This window comes from Xiphophorus hellerii, chromosome 21, assembly GCF_003331165.1.
Source record: "Xiphophorus hellerii strain 12219 chromosome 21, Xiphophorus_hellerii-4.1, whole genome shotgun sequence".
NCBI classification, from domain to species: Eukaryota; Metazoa; Chordata; class Actinopteri; order Cyprinodontiformes; family Poeciliidae; genus Xiphophorus; species Xiphophorus hellerii.
The window spans coordinates 18,553,582-18,573,083 of NC_045692.1; the positions used below are offsets into that span (position 1 = coordinate 18,553,582).

A 19,502-nucleotide genomic window follows, 5' to 3' on the forward strand; every position below is an offset into this window, starting at 1 on the left:
TTTGTTTATAATGGGAAACATTTTATTACTAAAAAGCCATTTGATACTGAAGGTGCTCTTTCAGCAGCGTTTCCATGACTATTCTTTATTGAAATCACAAGATTTGTTTTACCACTGGATGTAAAGAAACGAATTAAAGATACAGGAAAGGACAGTAACTGTGGACTGTATATACACACAACGTTTGGAGAGCGAGGAGAACAGGTGTGGCTTCTACAGGCCAGCATTGTTTGGTGCATAAAACACCAGGCTCATACTGGAGGCACTTGAATGTGAGAGCCTTTAGAGCCAGGATGTAGCCAGAGTGCAGGGGAGGGAGGAGGAAGGAAAATTAAAACACACAAAAACTAAAAATTTAAAGTTAATCAAGAATGCATATGCATCTTTTCCTTCAATTTAGGTCACGTGTCAGAGCATGGGATGAAGTCGGTGCGGTTTACCGTTACATGTGGGACACGGGGTTTGCAGACATGGAGCATTTACACAGGCTGGCACCACATACAGAGTACAGAGGGTGCACATTCAAAAAGCATGCATCGTCCCATAGCCAGGTTGAAAACCAAACATGACGTCTGCTTCTACGACAAAATTCAACCGTCTGCTGCTTGATATTGTATGATGCAATGGACGTTAAAGTATTTACAGGAATTATACGTTTTCTTTTAAACATCTGTAACTCCAGTGCCCGTTAAATAAAAAGTCCGTCACTGCATTGCAGCGTATGAGGGGAGGGTTTACAATGAAAACCAAAAGAAAGTCAGCGTGTCCAGAACGGCTACCGTTGCAGTGATCTATTTACAAGAAAACATGTAACGCAGACCAGGAAAAAAAAATAAACAAAAAGATGACATTCTGTAAATCTGTGGAGGTCAGGCGCCTCGCTGCAGAGTCCCTTACAGAGCTGGTTTAGTGGTCGATTCTGTCCCGTTGGCTCTTGGTGTGTTTGTGACATTTAGGGGGTTAGATTTTCTCCTGGATAAAAGGGTGCTGAAGAGCCTGGTTTATGCTGATGCGCTTAGCCGGGTCCAGCATCAGTGTGCTCTCCAGCAGGTCCTTCAGCTGCATGACCTTCTTCCTCTGGTCCTCAGGAAGTCGCTGACCGCCTATCAGCTCCGCCAGCAGGTCTTTGGTGGGGTTCATAGTGCTCATTACAGTCACTTTCTCCTATTGGTCCACAGACATGTCAGATCATAGTAGAAACAAACAACAAAAAAGCAGAAAATAAAAGCACAAAAGTATCATCACCCCTTCAATATTTTTACATTTTGTCACAGTGATAAAATTCTACATATTTCACTGAGATTTTATGTTGTAGACCAACACAAACTAAAGAATTTTCAAGTGGAAGGAAAATTCTAAACAGATTTCATGAATTTCGCAGCTCAAAGTGGCAGCTCTGACATCTGGTCATTTTTTTTCTGGTTTACCTCGATGCATGTTTGGATAATTATTCCTTTGGTCCTAGATGCTGTGCAACAATGGAAGGACTATTGCCCTCATTTATTCATTTTTCCTTATTTCAGACAGTTGTTGTGATGCATATCCATGGCAACCAGGTATTGTTTATATAACTGTGAGCAGCTGATTAGCATAGCAAAACCTCAATTAATACCTGAATAATGACCCCAATTTCTAGAAACGTTACCACAGTTTTCAGTCAGAGGCATTGCAACCTCTGCTACTAGGCATTCATCCTACCCACAGCTTCACAAGATACTTTGATTATATGAGTTACAACATGTAATTTGAATTTTGTTGTTATTTTGAACCTAATCCTTTCTCATAATTGCAACAAACACCACAGGAGAAACAAGTTCGATTTAAGTCCTGAAAACACAACAAATGTCAGGAAAAATTCTTGAACGATTACGTTCTCTTTCAGAGTTGCACTCGATTTCATTTAGGGGTGTCAGAGTAAGGAGGGATGAATATAAACATTTTGTAATTTACGTCCTATTTTACAGTCTGTGTTAGTTTATCATAAGATCAACAAAATACACTGAAATGTGTTTTTTTCATGAAAAAGTTGATTGAGGATGAATACTTCTGTGAAGCACTATAAATCTTAAGATCATCTTACCCTTTCAGTCACTTTGTCTACTTCAATGTACAGGAAGTTCAAGTTCTGATCGAAGTGCTGGTCTTTGAACAAGCCTTTACGTATCATCTAAAGAAAAGGATCCACACAGTTGCATCACAGAGCAGCAACATTTCTCACTTCACTGAAGGGACATGACGCAACGCTACCTTGTTGGGCATCTTGCCCTTGAGGTCCATCGCCAGCTTCAGCATGTGATTGTTGGAAGATCCAGGGAGCAGGATTTTGCCGGTGTACAGCTCGTATAAAGTGCAGCCAACGGACCACATGTCGATGCCGTAGTCGTAAGGCTTCCCTATGACTGAGGAGGAAAGCCGGTAAACCCGAGGTCACACAGAAATGTACTAGCGGCTCTATTAAAGATGAGTAAAAGGTAAAAAATATCCCTCTTTTATTGCAGCAGCATGAAGTCACATTGATTATTTTAGAAAACTCAAATCTTTAATCTTTTTTATTTATTGTAAAATCATAAAAACAGTGCAACTTACTAATTTCTGGAGCTCTGTAAAACCGGCTGACCAGATATGGTGTGATGTCATTGTCAGCAACATGTGATGCAGAGCCAAAGTCACAGAGCTTCAGGATGGTTTTGGACTCGTTCACCTTTCATTTAAGAGACAACACAATGACATTGGATATGTATGGATGCTATTTTGAATATGACAGAGGGTGTGAATGTTGATGGTACCAGGATGTTGTCTGGCTTGATGTCAGCATGGAGGATGTTGCATCGTTTGAGCAGCTTGAGGGCCAAGAAGAGCTGCTGGCTGTACGATCGAACGGCTTTGATGTGGAGCCCGACGTCTTTGCCGTATTTCTTCAGCACCTCTCGCAAATTCATGCTACACAAGACACAAGTCGTGAACAATTGAGGTGAGATGAATGCTGTAATGCAAGAGGAAAAGAGGAAAAGCAGGCGCTCGGTACCTCAGAGGCTCGAAAACAAGACAAAGATGCTGCTTATGGTAGAAGTGGCGGAAGAGGCGAAGGCAGTGGAACTTGTCGTCGGGATCAGCGTCGTTCAGCTTCCTGAGGAACTCCAACTCTTTCAAACCGGTTTTCTGCCTGTTTATCAAAAACATGTGTGTTACAGATGAATAACGAAATTCAAAGAATATTTTTATACTTCATACGTTTTAATTCTCAAATCTCCAAATTTCTTGGGACAATTTCATCTAACTTTTCAAAAACATGGCTGTTTATCTGTGATAAAAAACTGCCACATTTTCATCACAGATAAACAACTAATTGATTAAACTGCTGGTCTGTCAAATAAAATTCCAATAAAATACTCTAAAGTTTGTGGTTGTAATGTGACATCAATGTATAAATATGTTCATCTAAAGATCTGAGATGATGCACAAATAAACATTTTGTTGGAGCGGTTCATTTTTAGTTAAAAGAAAATAAAGTTTAGGATTATATATGCTTTTTTACCCAAATACTTAAATTTTCATCTACACTTTTCAAACACTAAAACCAAAAAATGTCAACATACAAATAACTTTAAAGCTCTCGAGTTCCTAAAGCTGCAGTTGACTTATGTGACTCACATGAGCTCGTTGTTTCGGATGATCTTGACCGCCACCTCCTGGCCAGCTCTGGCAGTGTCCCTAGCTCTGATCACGTTGCTAAACACACCCTGGCCTGTGTAGCCGTAAACATCATAGCGCTTGTCTAATGTCTCACCAATGTTTACCCCTAAAAATAGAGACAAAAAACATAATTATTCATGTGAACAAGGCTGCTTTACTTCCTAAAATACAGAATAACATGCAGAGAATCTGACAAAACATGACAGTGATGGACTCCAAGTTGCAGGATCAAAGACGGTTTTTTCAGCATTTGGAAGCACTTACTGTAGTAACCCTCAGCATCGGTCCAGTTGTCCCTGAGGTTGGGGTTCTCCTTGAAGTCCTTTCCGACACCTGCTGCTCTCATTCTGGCGCTCTGAAGAGACAAGAAAAGCCAATCATCATCTGTGCCCCTCACTTTACTTTTCTTCCGTTAACCATAGAGAATCTTCGCTGAGCCGCAAAGCGCGTAAAACCCGAGTACTTACGTCGAAGTGAGCAGCAAACATGTCATCTGACTCTGTAAACATGTCGGGGGCTGAAGGCTTCTTTGGGTTGGCTGCTGAAACAAAACAAAAAAAGCAACCAGAAGGAGAGGCGGTGAGCTGCTCGGCTCAACACGTCGTTTAATAAAACAGTAAATCTGTGTTTGATTAACATACTCTGCAGAGCTCAAAACATGCTGCAGGAAGCAGACACAACCAGGCTTTGGAAAACAAGCCAGCAACTGAATGAACACATGACAGAAAAAGATATTCAATTAAAATCCCTGCCTCACAATGCTGCACTTTTTAAACAGATCAAGCCAGCTGTTTACTAAAGGCTTTTATGCGCCGGCTTTTAATGCAGTCTGTTATACATTAAATTGCACTGTTATGATTTTTGTCTACTCGTTTCTGTTTCCATATCTAACTTTTGTAACAGTGTTATTCTGCCTCTAATAAGAAATAAAGCTTCTATAACCTCACATTTGATGTCCAAAATCATGATGTTTGGTTGGAATTTTAGCAATTTCTCACTCATTTTTATGGTAAATTATATGTCAGAAATCATTACATTAATATAGTTATATTTAAAATAGTTTCATATAATCAAAGAAACATGACTTCTAGTTGTCTGAGTTGGTTCCTGCTTTTTTGTCAACATGGAGAGATTATGATGTAGAACATTTTTTATTATTTTTCTTTTGGTAACTAGCAGTAATTTTTTCTAACTTACCTATTAAAGTCAATTTAATAATATTGCATTCCAATCATTAAAAATACCCTATTTTTTATCTCTCAACTTAAAAGTGGAAGGTTTCCTGGTGGAAGCAGGAAATTCCCTTTTTGCTTCTCTAAAATCAGTCTGATCTATTGCAGGTAATGTAGTATGAAGTTTTTATGTTTTATTATTATCCAAAATCTACTGAAAATGTGCTTCTGAAAATGCTTAAAATTTGACTTAATCAGCAGCATAAACTTTAAAAAAAGTAGATTTTCACACCTAATTACTTCTACACTTGCATAAATGTGTTTCGGAGCCTTTAAAAGTTTATTTTAATGATTGTTTGTCCAATGAATACATTCCCTGTGACCTTTAGCAACAAGTTTTACTTCACAGAGGATAATGAGGTCAAAGTTAGACATGCAGGTTCAAATTGTATCATAAATATTTGGTCAAAAGTCCCTTATCAGCATTAACCCGTCTGGATATTTGACCACCAGTTTAAACAGGCTGGTTGCTTTAGAATGTGAAACAAGGATGAATGTTTATATTTCAGCCTGTATGAATAATTTTGACCCTGTGACCTCATTTAACTTTAACAAATCATAGAAGTTATCTTCTGTGTATTCATTCCACTCTGAAACAAAGGCCAAAATAACATGACATTTGTGTCCAATAGTTCAATTTTTCATTGGAGCTTCGGACGACTCGGCTGATTGGTTCATTCGGTCATCTCCACTGGGGCTTTACCGTCTTTCTCCTGGGCGATGAGGTTGTGCTTGGCTTTGATGCTGGCCTCGAACGTGTTGAGGTTCTCCCGTTCGTACTCCTTGACGTCGGCGGCGACGCGCTCCAAGATGTCGTCGGGTGAAGGCGATCGGCTACGTGTGCTGCTCTGAGGGCTGCTGGGCTCCGACACCATGTTGGTCTCCTCGTTCGCTGTCTTGTATTTCTGTGTGGAGGCAAGAGGAGGGAAGAATCCAAGAACCGTCAGCTTCCTCTCTATTGAACTATCAGCAGATGTGTGTGGAGAACAGAATGGACATGAACAGACCTGGACGATGGCCATGCGCTGCTGACGGCGCTGCTCAATAAGAGCTTCTTCATCTACCTCCTCACCTTCAAAGTCTTCCAACCTGCAAACACCAAATAAAACCAGTAAGTAATCAATTACGTGATCACCTACCAGTTTCTTTACACAAAGACTTTCCAAAAAGAACAGATTTATTCAGACCAGTAGTGCATGTACATATCATGTCTTTTAGAATGTCTAACAAAAAATACAGCGCAAAAAAAGAAATGTCTTTTCTCACATTTCACCATCTGAGGATTCCTGGTCAAGTTTCATTCCCTCTGAAAGGCTTCCTTTGAACTTGTCTTCATCTCTGCTGCGCCGTCTTCTTCTCCCCCGATCCCGGGACATTGAGCGCCGATACTGGCGGAGTCTTCCATAACGATCTCTCTCACCAGACCTGCAATTCATGCATGGATAGATTTAGTAATCAGTAATTATACCCAACTATTAAGTAAGCTGCTTTCGAAAAGCACAAAAACATTTTCTATCACAAAGGATGAATTCACAGTCAAACCAGGAGCAGAAATTACCTGCGCCTGAGTGGAGACCTGCTTCGCCTGCGAGGCGAGGAGCGAGAGCGTCGTGGTGGCGACGGAGACCTCCTCCTCAGAGGAGAGCGACTCACTCTACGACGAGACACCGACCTGGGACTCTTCTCCCGCGTTCTGTCTCCGAGTGGTCCGGCATCGGCCCGAGATCGCTTTCTGCAGAAGGAATCCACCATTATCATATGACATTCCATGTATAACTGACTTTAGCTAAGGCTAGTCGTCTAAAAATATTGATTTTGAAATGAAGGGGCCTTTCCATTTTAGCTCCAGGAAAGAAAATTTAAAAATGAAAACCAGGACACAGGACAGAATTTGATTTGAATATTTAGAAGGTTGGGGTACTGTTTTCGCAGCATTATAATTTGTGATCCATCAGTAACGAAGAGCTTAAACCCTCTGCAGTTCTTCTCTAAAGAAAGTGTCTGTCTTCAGATCTTTGAACTATTAAATCTTCAAGAACCTCTATGTTTAGCCTAACTGGTGCTTTCAACACACTTTTCAGAGCAGATCATTCTATTGACTTCTAAATAATTAAAATATTTCCTTTCAATCAACACGTCAGAAAAATCTCACTCAAAGCTTCTTGGTCATTAGCTGGCGGATTTGATGCTCTTTAATTTAGTTTATTAAATAATAAAATCTGATAAAACCTTCCAGTTAGTTCACCCTGGTCATCTTTTAAAATGCTTCAACATTAAAAATCTGAACCGTTTTAATCCACACGTCTTTGAAAGAAAAATTATGTCTCCTTGTATAGTTATAATCCATTCTTACAGTTTTTTTGCTGTTGGAAGGCTTAGCTGGATGTTTACATGAGACCAATAAAAAAGGATTTTATGGGCAACACAGTTCTGGGAAACACTGCTGTGTTTAACTCCCAATCCCAGTTTCTTCTGCATCTTTTTCCACATCAGTTTTTCTTTCCATTCTTCTTTCCATTAATTAAGAAACAGCGAGTTCTTTCAGAAATGACTTTTTGAGGCACACTCTCCCATAAAGAATGTTAATGGCGGTCTGCTGGACAAATATCAAGTTAGCAGCAGAACCTATCTTTGAAAATCATGCTTTATTAGTCTAGTGTAAAATTAAGCTTTTCTGAATATGTAATCATCAAAATAAACAGAAATAAGCTTCTGAAATATATTTCTCTGTGTTTTGATTGGAATTAATAACATGTCACTTTTTGTGATATTTTATAGGCGCTTGCAGTTGCTAACCAACCTTAAAGGGGAGTCCTGTCTGTCTGCCTCCCTCCTCCTGGCGTCCAGTGAGCGACTGCGTGCTCTCCTGGGCGGAGACCTTCTAGGTGGAGAATGTTTTGAAGTCCGGTCTGAGGCGCTGGCCGAGGTGTGGTGGGTGTCTCTGTGGCGGGGGGAGGCGCTGCGTTTCCTTGCTGGGCTGTGGGCTCCTCGTCTGTGAGGGGAGCGGTTCTCTTTCCCCAGCGAAGCGTCCTTGGACGGCGATTTCGCCGGCCGTTTGTCGCGGTCAGCGTCCGAGCGACTCGGCCGTTCTCGGACTGGTGATTTGGAGCGTCTGCTCGTTCTGTCCTGGTTTGGTCTTTCTTCTCGCTGAGGAGGCGAACGCTTGTCAGTGCGACTCACCTTCTGCTCGTTCCTGAAGCTGGGAGGGGAATTGGACTTCCTTTTCTCCTTGAAGCGATCTGTGCTGGCTGACTGTTTTCTGTCTTTTGACCTGCTCCTTGCTCGGCTTCGGTCTTTCCCTGCAGCTTCCTTGCTGCTTTTGGTCCCCTTGTCCGGCTTTGCCTCCTTAGCCGCTTTATCTGCAGACTTGCTCCGGCTGCGACGCTTGGAGACGGATTTACTGCCATCTGTTGAGTCCCTTCTAGATTTCCCACTTTTTTCCCCTCTGGGAGATATGAGTTTACCTGAGCTGCCCCTTGGACGCTGTTCTCCGTTTCTGAACCTCGCCTCTCCGTCCTCCTCGGATCCGGAGTTATACCCCTGCAGGATCAAGCCCATGCCAGACTGAACCTTCCCCTCCATCAACTGGCTGTCCAGTTCAGCTTTGATCAGGGCCCTCTGCTTCTCCAGGTCCTCCAACACGGCCCGGTCGTCCAGACTCGGGTTTCCGGAGGACGGAGAGGATTCCACCTTCCTGTTGCCGGCCGTGCCGAAGGGGGCATCTTCGGCGGGGGAGGAGGTCTCTTTGCGTTTATGTTTCCGATGTTTGTGACGATGCTTACGCTTCTTGTCCTTGTCTTCTTCGGCTGCGTGTTTGTGCTTTTTGTGCTTGCTGCGATGTTTGTGTTTTTTCCTCTTGTGTTTCCCACTACTGCTGCTGTGATGCTTGGACCCTTCCTCAGTCTTCTCACCATTAGTTCCAGCTTGCTCCTGGGATGGGACAATAAAAAGAATAAAATGTATCAGTACGATCATGGAAGGAAGACTTGTTTTACTTTCAAGTTAAATAATCTGTCCAACATCAATATCTGTCAACTTTTCAAGGTTATATACATTTTATATGGATTTAAAGTGAGAAAACAACAAATCAGTATTGTAGAGTTTGCTGTTTTAATTATCCATTTTGCCCACATTTTGCCTAAACCCATTCAAGTTAATTTTCTTGAAATCCCAGAAAAATATTTATGGCAAAAGGCATGCAGACACTAGATTAAAATTTTAAACATTTAGTTAAGTTAAATATAAACAAGTATTTGTTGTCAACTGTTAGTTTTTACCTCTTCCCCTTCTTCTTCTGACAAGTCTCCACTGTCTTCATTTCCACTCCTCTCATTTGTCTCCAGGTCTTGCTTTCTGTTTATTCAAGACAAAAATATTAATGCTGGCAAAAAAGTTTAAGATTGCAAAACGAAAAAACTTCAAAGTAGTGCAAGACAAATTGGCAAAAAAAGATTTTCGCACAGGTTTCACCATGAAACTTTTACACATGTTAGACAACTGTAAATGATTTTATCTCTCTGAACCATTTTGATTTGAAAAATACAAATAACACAACTAATAGGAGAACCTCCAAATGGCTTGCATTGAACTTCAAAGAAATAAAAATCTAATAAAGCTAATACTTCGTAAACCACTAAAGATCACATTTATCTCACGCTGCTAAATATATTGTGTTGGAAACATATTACAGATATCGCTATTTCTGAAATTCTATCGCAATTCAAGAATTTTCTGAAATTGTGCAGACTTATCTCCTGTGTAACAAGACAGATGTTTTATAGCTGCAAGTACACACGCAGAATGTACAATATCAGGTAAGCATCCGCTGTATTTCTGTTTAAGGCAGTCTCCAACATGTCTGAATCCAACTGCACGTCGTGGCAGGACGAAAGTTAACATATTTCTGTCTAGATCACTAAATTGGATCTGATGTGAGACAGTCGGATGCTGTGGTGGATGGAATATGAACTCCAGATGAAACGAAAAATAAGAGGACCTTGATCTTGACCTATTTCTTTATGATTTTGGTATTGTGATACAACCTGTAACTTTTTGGTGAACTTTTTAACTTAAAATCCGAAATGTACCAGATTTGGTGGGGAAAAAAATTAAATAAAAAATAAGCCTTATATTTGGCAGACGTTTTTATATAGACAAGTTCTGTTTATGTTAAACGTTTGCAGCCATTCTTTATTAATGCAATTCAAAGGAAACGCTTATTTTTTTTCCAAATACTATAAAATACGTTGCAAAGATACAGTGTGCAATTTATCTGTTTCTTGCTCATAGCACACAAAGATTACAACCGAAGCCATTATAAGCTGAACCACTGCTAGCCCAAGAATAAGCGTTGGATTACGTAATGCTCTCGATTTAACCTGAAACTAAAGCGACTACTAGAATATAAACAATAGGATCAATTACAACCAACGGGTGTAGCGCCAGCACTAAAGGACTGTCATGCCAACTTGACTTGTTAGCCGTTCCTCCGACTCAGACCGCCAAGGCTGTTTTATTAGCTCAGATATGCTAACGTCTTTAGCAAACTTATAACTAGCACGCTACACGAACCAAGCCAACATACAATAATGGAAGTGCTCAAAAAATAAAATGAAAAATAATTGCAATATATGAACACACGTTCAATCGAGGGAAACACTGATAAATATAATTAACGTACACTTTCAGCTCGGGAGTTTAGGGAAACTTAGGTCTAGCTAAGCTAAAGAACATTGGCCAGTTAGCTGAAGCCATTAGCATGTTCCGGTAACAACGTGAACCTGCGGCGCTGTTCTCTTTCTGATTACAAACGGTTCTCTTTTAATTTGAGACTCTAAATCTGCTCGCATCCTGTAGCTGTCGATATGAACTGGTTTTCATAGAAAAACTTACACGTGTTCGTTGCCATTATTCATTCTTCTGGACATGATGTCCATCTCAACGTCAGCCATTTTGCTCAGCTAAGCAAGTTCTTCTTCGACTGTAAGAAGTTCAATGTTTCCATGACGCTGGTCTGCCCCCTGACGTGTCGGCGATGAATTGCAGGCACGAATTGAGCTCAACACCTATCTTGTCCAGTAGGAGGGGTCCTTCTCTAAATTTAGAAGCGGCGAGTCACTCACCAGGGGACCTAGTCCAGGGGTCTGCAACTTGTGCAGCCGCAAGTGTCTCTTTGCACCTTCCATAACGGATCTTATTAACTTTAGCCAAAATAATAAAGAATCAATTAATATTTTTATATTTAGATATAATAAGAAAAAAATAATTGAATTTCCACAATAGAAGGAAAACAAATACATCAAAAATGCTTAGAATATTTGGTGAGATTTTCAATATTTTTTGCATTTAACTTTAATCCACATATCTCTAAAGAGAGGACTGTGGTCTCATTCTGTTCATGTTGGTTGTAAGGCAATAATCACAAATTATCAGGAGCAGTCAGGATGTTCAGGGAAAACATTTGGAGAGTCAACCGAAGTTGTTGGGTTTAGCAGCACCACAGGATCTCAGTTACTGGATCATGTGGTCAGCATGGTTTATTCCTCCTTGTGCACTATTGCTGTGCACAGCAAAAGAGGTTACATAAGTAAGAGTTTGCCAATTCTACAATGATCTAAAAACATGTGGACAAATCAGCACAGAAATGCTTCACAAGATCCAAATCTAACCTTTCCAGTCCTCAGATCTAAATCCTCTAGAAATACATAAGATGAGAGACATTAAGACAAGATGCAGGTCTCAAACAGGAAAAACAAATAGTGGAGGCAAAATGAATTGAGACTTACAAATTGAAAATATAAATTATGTCAATTTTTGAAAAAGCCAAAAATAGTTTTAGAAAACAAATTTAAGATATACTCGACCAATTATGGTATGCATTCCAAGAATCTCAAAAATATTTTAGGTGATTGTGGATCAGTTGTGAACCATATGATGGCAGAAAACTAGTAAATATTACTGTACTGCCTCATAAAACTGAGGAAATTATCTCTGTAAAGCTACAAACATCTCTCCTGTAGCCCCAGTGAAAACTCAGGGCTTTTAAGGATGCAGAGCATGAGTATCCACTCTTGACAGTTTTATTTGTAGCTGTAAATTGTGTTATTGTGAGGCACCTGCAGCTGCTTTTGCAGAGTGGTGAGAAAGTAATGGAAGTTCAGAGCGTTACAGATGATCACTCCACAGATGGAATATTCCTGCTAGATATCAGATCTGTACATAATAACATCATCTTGTGTTTGGATGACTTCTTGTTTTGAGAGCATGGGAGAAGGCGCAGATGATTTCTTGTTGAGACAGCTTGCCACTTTGTTGGGTGTTTGACTGCTCTAAATAGCTTTGTCTTTCTGTGAGCTATTGTAAACTTTCATAGCTTTTGTCCCTGTGGGGGTTTTGTATCTCTACTAGAGATTTGTAGTGTGTTTTTTGTTTAACCTTGTTTAACCTGGACAAAATGTGCAGTTTTGCTTTGTTAAGATCTTTGGTTTACAACTCTGATTGTTTTGTGGATTTTGTTTTATTTAGTATTTTTGGTTGTAAGCTCCTACCTTTTTATTATTGTTGATTTTTACCTTTTTATTTTGTTAAAGCCAAACAATAAACCCCAAATTGTTAACTCTTTAACATCTAGGTTTCTTTAATGTTACTTCTCCTTCCCCCTGGCTGAGCTGGGTCGTAACAAAGACAAAAAAAAATTGTGCTCTTCATTTTATTTTGAAACTATGTGGGAATCTGAATCCGACTGCAGGCATTCTGAAACTATAACTCACAGGTTTAGCCTTCTGATACAGCATGTGTCCCAGATTTATATGTTAAAATGGCAAACTGGAGGTCTCACTGCAGATTAAAGATCCAGACTCGGCCATTAGACATCCCGTCAGCTGAAACCTCTGTTCCCGTGTGCCCAGTAAATCCTGACCGTGAACAGTATGAGACGAATGCTGTGTGCTGATTCAGAAGACCGATCTCTGCATCACATACTTTATGATTACATATTTGTGCAGGTTGCACAAAGCTAAGTCCTCTTTCTTTGAAAAATTGTTTCTTCTAGGTTTTAAATCCGCTACTGATATACAGTGATTTCAGTGATACCACAGTACCAGTGATAATGATGATATACTTTTGTATTTTTGATATATCGCAGTAAATCAATAATATAAATACACTGCTTAGATATTTATGATCCTTCCACCCTGATTGGGCCTTGGTGGACATAGAAAACTGATGTGTATGTTGTGATCCAATCCTGTTTTTGCTATGTGGATAATGTGCTGTACATTACTGTTATGAACCAGTCCTCATCTCAGAATTAGTGTGATTTATGGGTTAAATCTTTATCACATTTAAAAAAAAGAAAAACAGGAGATTTTTCCAAACTTTTCAGGATTAAGATTTATTGCTGATGGATTTACAGCCCTTTCAAGCCTTGGGCAGATCCAATCTGTTGTCCTTGTCCCAGTAGTTCTTTGACAGTCGGCCAGCTTGCAGACATTGTCAATAATAACATGCCAACATTCAGCAGTAACAGTTTTCCATGTCTTCAGTCTTTCAGGAAGCCATTTCCACATGCAACCTGCAGATGTCAAGTCTCTGCTTGAGTTTTCTCAACAATTACTTTTTTGATGTGATAATATCAGGATTTGTATGGGGGAAGTTTACTGCCATAAGTTGAGAGCACGCACTTTTGGTTTGAAAGCAGAATTTCATCTCTTCCAGTGTCCTTGTAAATTTTAGTAAATTCTTCTTCTGTAAAATTCCTTAATCTACTCAACGCCTCTGCATCTTCTTTGTTTGGGTGCATTTTATCACCACTTAAAATTATGACAGACAAGAGGTTTCTTGGTCTTTTTGAAGCCAGATATGAAACAAGAAATGATTACTCTGGCATTCAGCAAACAGTACCAGGAGTCTCCAGCTCTTAGCCTTGTGAAAATCCTCAGATGTTTTTCTAAAACTGTTTTTCAAACCAAATCTGAATTTTCTAAATGGAAGCATCAACATTCTGTTTGTCATACAATATATAGAAAAACAACTTCCACCACAAAAATATGTATTCTTTAAGGAATTTTCTAGTGTTAGTTTTAATATTTTTAATCCTAAAACTCAAAAACTTTCCTTTCAACCTCAATCTAAGACCACAAGGAAAGATTCATTGATGTAAGAAGGCCATAGACCAGATTTATTACTTGTGCTGGAGCTCGTTTTTCCATAAGGAGGGCATAAACGATCAGACATTCACTCTGTCTCAAGTCATTGGGCCTCCACTCGTCAAGCATCACTGCAGACACAATAGGGACCGGGCCATAAAACACTGGGCCCAACAGATGCTCACCAAATACAACCACAGTCCATTATGGAGCCTGTTAAAGACACTCAGGCAGTTTGGTAAGCCGCTGTCACCCTGGCCCCTGCACTCCTCAGTGGGTTTTGTCTTTGAGTGTGGGCAACTTTAGAGTTACAGCTTCCCCTAAGCAAAGCTGTGCCCATTCATCGCAAAGCATGCATCCATACAACGCAGATGTTCTTTGTCCTCTGACAGATGTGTCCATCTTTGTTTTTGTTTCTTTTCTGACTTTTACTTATTGACTCTCCAATGTTTGGTTTTCTGAGCGCATGGGTGCTGACATAAGGGTGAACAATTGGGTCTTAAAGTACGCTCAAAGCATATGACCTTGTCAGGGTGGTAAATTTACGTTTGCTTAGGAATGAGCAAGCAGTTTTCTTGTCTTTCTGGTGTCATCAATTACAATCTTATGCTGGAAATACACAGGTTTTGCAAAGAGAAGTCTGCCTCCCCAGGATCTGGCCAAAGACTGGATGAATGTGTTGATCTTTGTGCTGGAGTCAATAACAAGTGAGGCAGTGTCAAGTTAAAAAAAAGGCTCAAGAAGCCTTTGTTTACATGTCAGTGATATTAACACAAATGTTGGTGATATAACTGAGCCTCAGCTCCATCATACTTCAAAAATACCCTGTGAATGAAACTCGGTTGTTCAAGTCTGTTTTCAAATCCTCATGACTAAGTTCTAATTTCACAGAGAATAGTTGAATAGTTTATTTTCCTTCAGGTATATTTTCAGGATCCAATTCACAGACTTTCTAAAATGTCTTGCAGATGCTTTAATACCCCATGAACTACCACTACCACAAATTTCAATGCATTTTATTAGCGTTTTGGATAAACACAAAGTAATAGACAATAAAGGAATATTCTAAAAAAAAAGTTAATTTTTTTTTAATAGATAAAAAATATCTTAGGTGCAGGTATTAGTTCAAACCCATTTGAACTAATACCCCTAAATTCAAGTGTGTGCAAAAATGTCCTTTAAATACTACCTTATTAGCAAATAACCTCACCTGTGTGTAATTTATTTTCAGCATAAATTCAGATGTTTTGTTAAAACAGGACTGAATTACAGCACAGTTGTTGGCAGCAAAAAGGCCACGGCTTTGATTCCTAGCCTTCTGTCATTCTGCTGAAATCTACTTGTTCTCCCGGTGCAAGCGCAGGTTTCTTTCAGGTTCCATCCGTGGATAAGACACTAAGGCAAGAGGTAGGATTCCAGATTTACATTTAGAGAATGGCTGCAAACGAAGGGAGAAACTTTTACCAACAAACTCCGACTTCATATAAAGTGACTCTGGTCTAAATCAACAAAATAAATAAATAAAAAAACTTCCATCCTCTTTTGGTTTAACAATTACACTTGTAATATGAGATGCACATTTATGCAAAGGGGGTTTTTGAGGAGAAGTGGGCAACCAGAATTTTACCACGTAATCTCTTTCCAGGAAACTATCTTGAAAGAAGGTAAAATGTGCTGACTGTTTCAATGTGGCCAAACCACAGACTAAAACCCAGCTCCAAACACACATATCTTTTTTCTTACATGAGGGGAAAAGAGGTTTTCTGATATTACAAAGGCAGTTTACTTGTGTGACATAATCATACAGATCAGCATATGTGTCTGATGTTCTTTGTCCTCTGTGAAAGAGTCGCCAAGGTAATTCATACCTTTTGAACGTCTTCATGTTGGAGCCACAAAACTTCAGATTCTTTTGTGTTAGGCCAAGCTAAAGTGATGCACAATTATGAAATTGGTTCTTAGTTTAGTCAGGTTGGATGAAGATGTGCCACAGATCCTCCATTGAACTTTGACTGGGCCATTATAAAACATAGCCATTAAATCATTCCTTTCATTTGGCTGTACATTTATAATTGGTGGTTTTCCACCTTTTCTTCTTTTTGTGATTTTATTTACACTTATGGCTTTCTTCTTCCTGCTTGTTGTTCAAATTCTCATTTGTAAAGTACCAGGCTAGTCATTCTCTCACCAGAGTTGTGGATCTGTGCAGCTCATCCAGACTACTGGTTTTTACTGCTGAACATGGTGTTGCTTGAGATATGTGCATATGAATCGGCCAATTATCAAGTTCAGGAGCAATTTAAATAGACACAGTTTTAACTCTTTGGAAATTTTCCAACTAATATAAAGATTGAAGTTAGCATCTGGCACATTTCATGTTATCGAGAAGTCAAAATTTTGCATTTTAGTTTGTCTGTCAGTAAAAAAAGATGGTGCTAAAACAAAACAAATAATTTTTATGCCTCTCATTGCTTGACTCAAAATCTGTTTTACTTTTTGTAGGAAACCAATGTTGCTGAGCATACAGAGCAATCTCGGTCAATGAAATAGAACTTGAACACAAATCTGCACAAACTATCAGTTAATGACGAGGTTCTCATGCCAGATGACAGGACAGCATTGATCTATATTTTTAAGATGCTTGTGTAAAAGTTTACATATAAACTTAATCTCACACTTCAACCAACACATAATAATTTAGTGTGCAGTGTAGCTCTCTGATGCCTTGTTATTAGAGAGGATCACTGTGATTTTTCACACCACTGTATAATTTCAGCTTTTGCAAACACCATTGATGGTTGTGCACATTCCTAATAAAGCTTTTAATGTACTATCGTTAAATTCTTACTAACATCCGCTTAGAAAACAAATAAGGTCTCCAATACTTTACAACATTCAAAGCTTACATTAAATTTTTTTGAAAAATCCCTAATTCAAACAAATTATATATAGGTTTAATTATTCATAATTAAACAAATATCCTGTCTTAGAATCCAATTCAAAAGTCAAAAGTTGAACTTTTGATAAATAATATATGACTACCTTTGGGCTAAGACACAATATGTCACAGATGTGTTGATCTTTATATGAAATTAGCTACTTATCTAATTTTGCTTATTAATACAGCAAGAGCAATAAATAAAAGATTAAAAAAAATACATTTACAACAAACAAGACTGGAATTGAATCCAAGATTTAGCCATAAATAACAAGTTAGCTCAGTTTATTTATATACATATGTCTAAATGTGAGGAATGAGCAAACTTCAACTTCAAAATTAAACTTATAAACTCTTTTTAGAGCTGGGAGTTTTGGTGACAAACACTCCAGGTGTCTCTGGCATGACAAAAAGTATGAATATGTGGAAAAAGCACATTATGCCCAGTGTAAACACAGTGGAGGAATGCTGTGATCTTGCATCTCGTCCAAAGATACTGAGACCCTTTTTAGTGTACATCATTCAGACAGCTTAGAAACAGGCCAAAATGCAGATGGACATATAATAGGAAATCGCTTACATCTCCTGTTATGATTTAAAATAACAAGAACATCACAGTGCAGCAGAGATAGTGTGAATATTTTTATGTTGTTAATGTCAACACATTCCTTCTGTGAAAACATTTCATTATCAATCTGAAGTAACAAGAGACCAAGGAACATTTGAATGTGATATTGTCAAACTTTACAGAGGACGTTTTGATTTATCAGCTGTTAGCTTTAACGTCACAAGGATGCATGTTAAGTGCTCACCATGTGCTTTGCCTTGTCAGAGCTTCTTTTTCCCCATTTAAGCATCACCGTTTTACAGTTTTCCATCACATAATGCTACTACTAAGTGTATGCAGGTGCATATATGTGCTGTGGGGTGTTGAGATGAACTGCTTTTACTAGAACAGTTTCCCTCTCCACAGTCATTGATTACAGCTGAATCGTCATTTCTTGCCTCCACCATAGCTTCCAGTAAAGATCTTTTATTAGTCCCTGGCTCTCCTCTCTGTGAAATATAAGTGCTCCGCTCAATGGAGCTATACAGAGACACCCTAATTCTCTTTAGGTTACTCTGTCAAAACATGAATACTAGATAACTGATTGTTAGGTAAGGTAAGGTAATTTTATTTATACGGCACATTTTCAGTCTTTATATTTGTATTCAGCCCATTTCTGTTGCATAGGGGAAAGCAATACAGAAAAACAGAATTTCAAAATTCGAAATAATAATTTATTAAAAGTCCAGTCAGCTGCTGAATGCTATAGGTTTTATTGGATTGTTATTGTTAGCATTTAGGAAAATTAACTATCTGGTGCCATCATACTGTGTTTCAAGGGTCTTTTATATTATTATTCAACAATAAGAGTACTGTGGTTAAGCTACCAGTTCAGATCCAAATTAGAAATCTGCTCCAAAATTAGGGAAAGTTTCTCAATCCTTGTTAGACTTGTGCAAAAAAAGAAACTCTTGGCTTTTTTTTTTTTTTTTTACTAAGATAGTGTTATTTAAAGACTGTAATGTTTTTGTATTCATATTATTTCTTGTATGTTTATTGAGATTTATGAGTTTTTTATGAATGTACATTTATTGCCGTTGTTCTTCAACGCTTTGATGCAACTTTGTTTATTTTGGAGTACAACATGAAAAACACAGAGTTTTTTTTAAAGACTTTAAGGAGTCAGTGAAATGAAATGGGAACACATGGAGAGACCTTAATCAAAAGGAAAATCCCAGAGTATCATATTCAGACAGGATCAGCACAACTAAAATACATAAGCTGTTTGAATCAAACCAAAAGTTGATTTTGGGCCCCACAAACCCTCAGCAGCCTCTTCTGGGAGCTCTCTCCACTGGCTGTCTGGAAAGAACGCATAATTTAAAGCTGGTTGTGTTTATAGTTGGAGCAGAGGCAATAAATGAACAGTCGCTAATAAGTAGTTAGCAGAACTTATCATGGTTAAGAGGAGAGAAAGGTATACTACCATCCTTTTAATGCAAAAGGAGATGGACAGTGCAGTCTTTGCATTCCTTGCATAATTATACCCTGTTGTCAAGGAGGGAGGAAGGAAAGAGGGAGGGAGTGAGGAAAACGGGCAGCGGATCCAGAAAGCTCAAACTCTCTGAACTCTGGAAACTATAAACAAGTGGGTGAAACAAACAATACACTTAAAGCAATATATCTTATCTTTCTTTTAATCTTTTTTGTCTTTTTTTGTTTTGTTTTACATTTCAAAGTTCTGGAAATCGGAAGTCACACACAAAATCCCAAATCATAGTCAACGGATACAAAGTGATGATTTTGTTTTTTAGATTTCATAATTATGACTTTAATTATCAAAATCATGACTACAGAACACATTGTTTTGGCTTTAAATTTAGTAATTATGTCTTCTGAAGTAAAAATTATGACTTTTTATCTTAAAACTATGGCTGTAAAAAGCT

At 38.6% G+C, this 19,502-nt stretch overlaps 1 protein-coding gene across 2 annotated transcripts; it reads right to left on the reverse strand.

Moving 5' to 3' along the window:
- prpf4bb (pre-mRNA processing factor 4Bb) lies at positions 1-10,940 on the reverse strand. Of its 2 annotated transcripts, none has more exons than XM_032550734.1 (16): positions 10,818-10,940; positions 9,203-9,278; positions 7,726-8,855; positions 6,484-6,657; positions 6,192-6,350; positions 5,933-6,014; positions 5,629-5,830; positions 4,161-4,231; positions 3,958-4,048; positions 3,652-3,799; positions 3,026-3,163; positions 2,787-2,940; positions 2,587-2,701; positions 2,248-2,399; positions 2,081-2,167; positions 1-1,164 (listed from the first exon to the last, which is right to left on the reverse strand). In XM_032550734.1, exons 1-16 carry the CDS (start codon positions 10,874-10,876, stop codon positions 961-963), a joined length of 3,042 nt encoding a protein of 1,013 aa, XP_032406625.1. In that variant the 5' UTR covers positions 10,877-10,940; the 3' UTR covers positions 1-960. The 2 variants fall into 2 exon arrangements, with proteins under 2 accessions (XP_032406625.1, XP_032406624.1); XM_032550733.1 differs by having other exon boundaries at positions 4,161-4,234.
- Between the last annotated feature and the right edge of the window lie 8,562 nt (positions 10,941-19,502).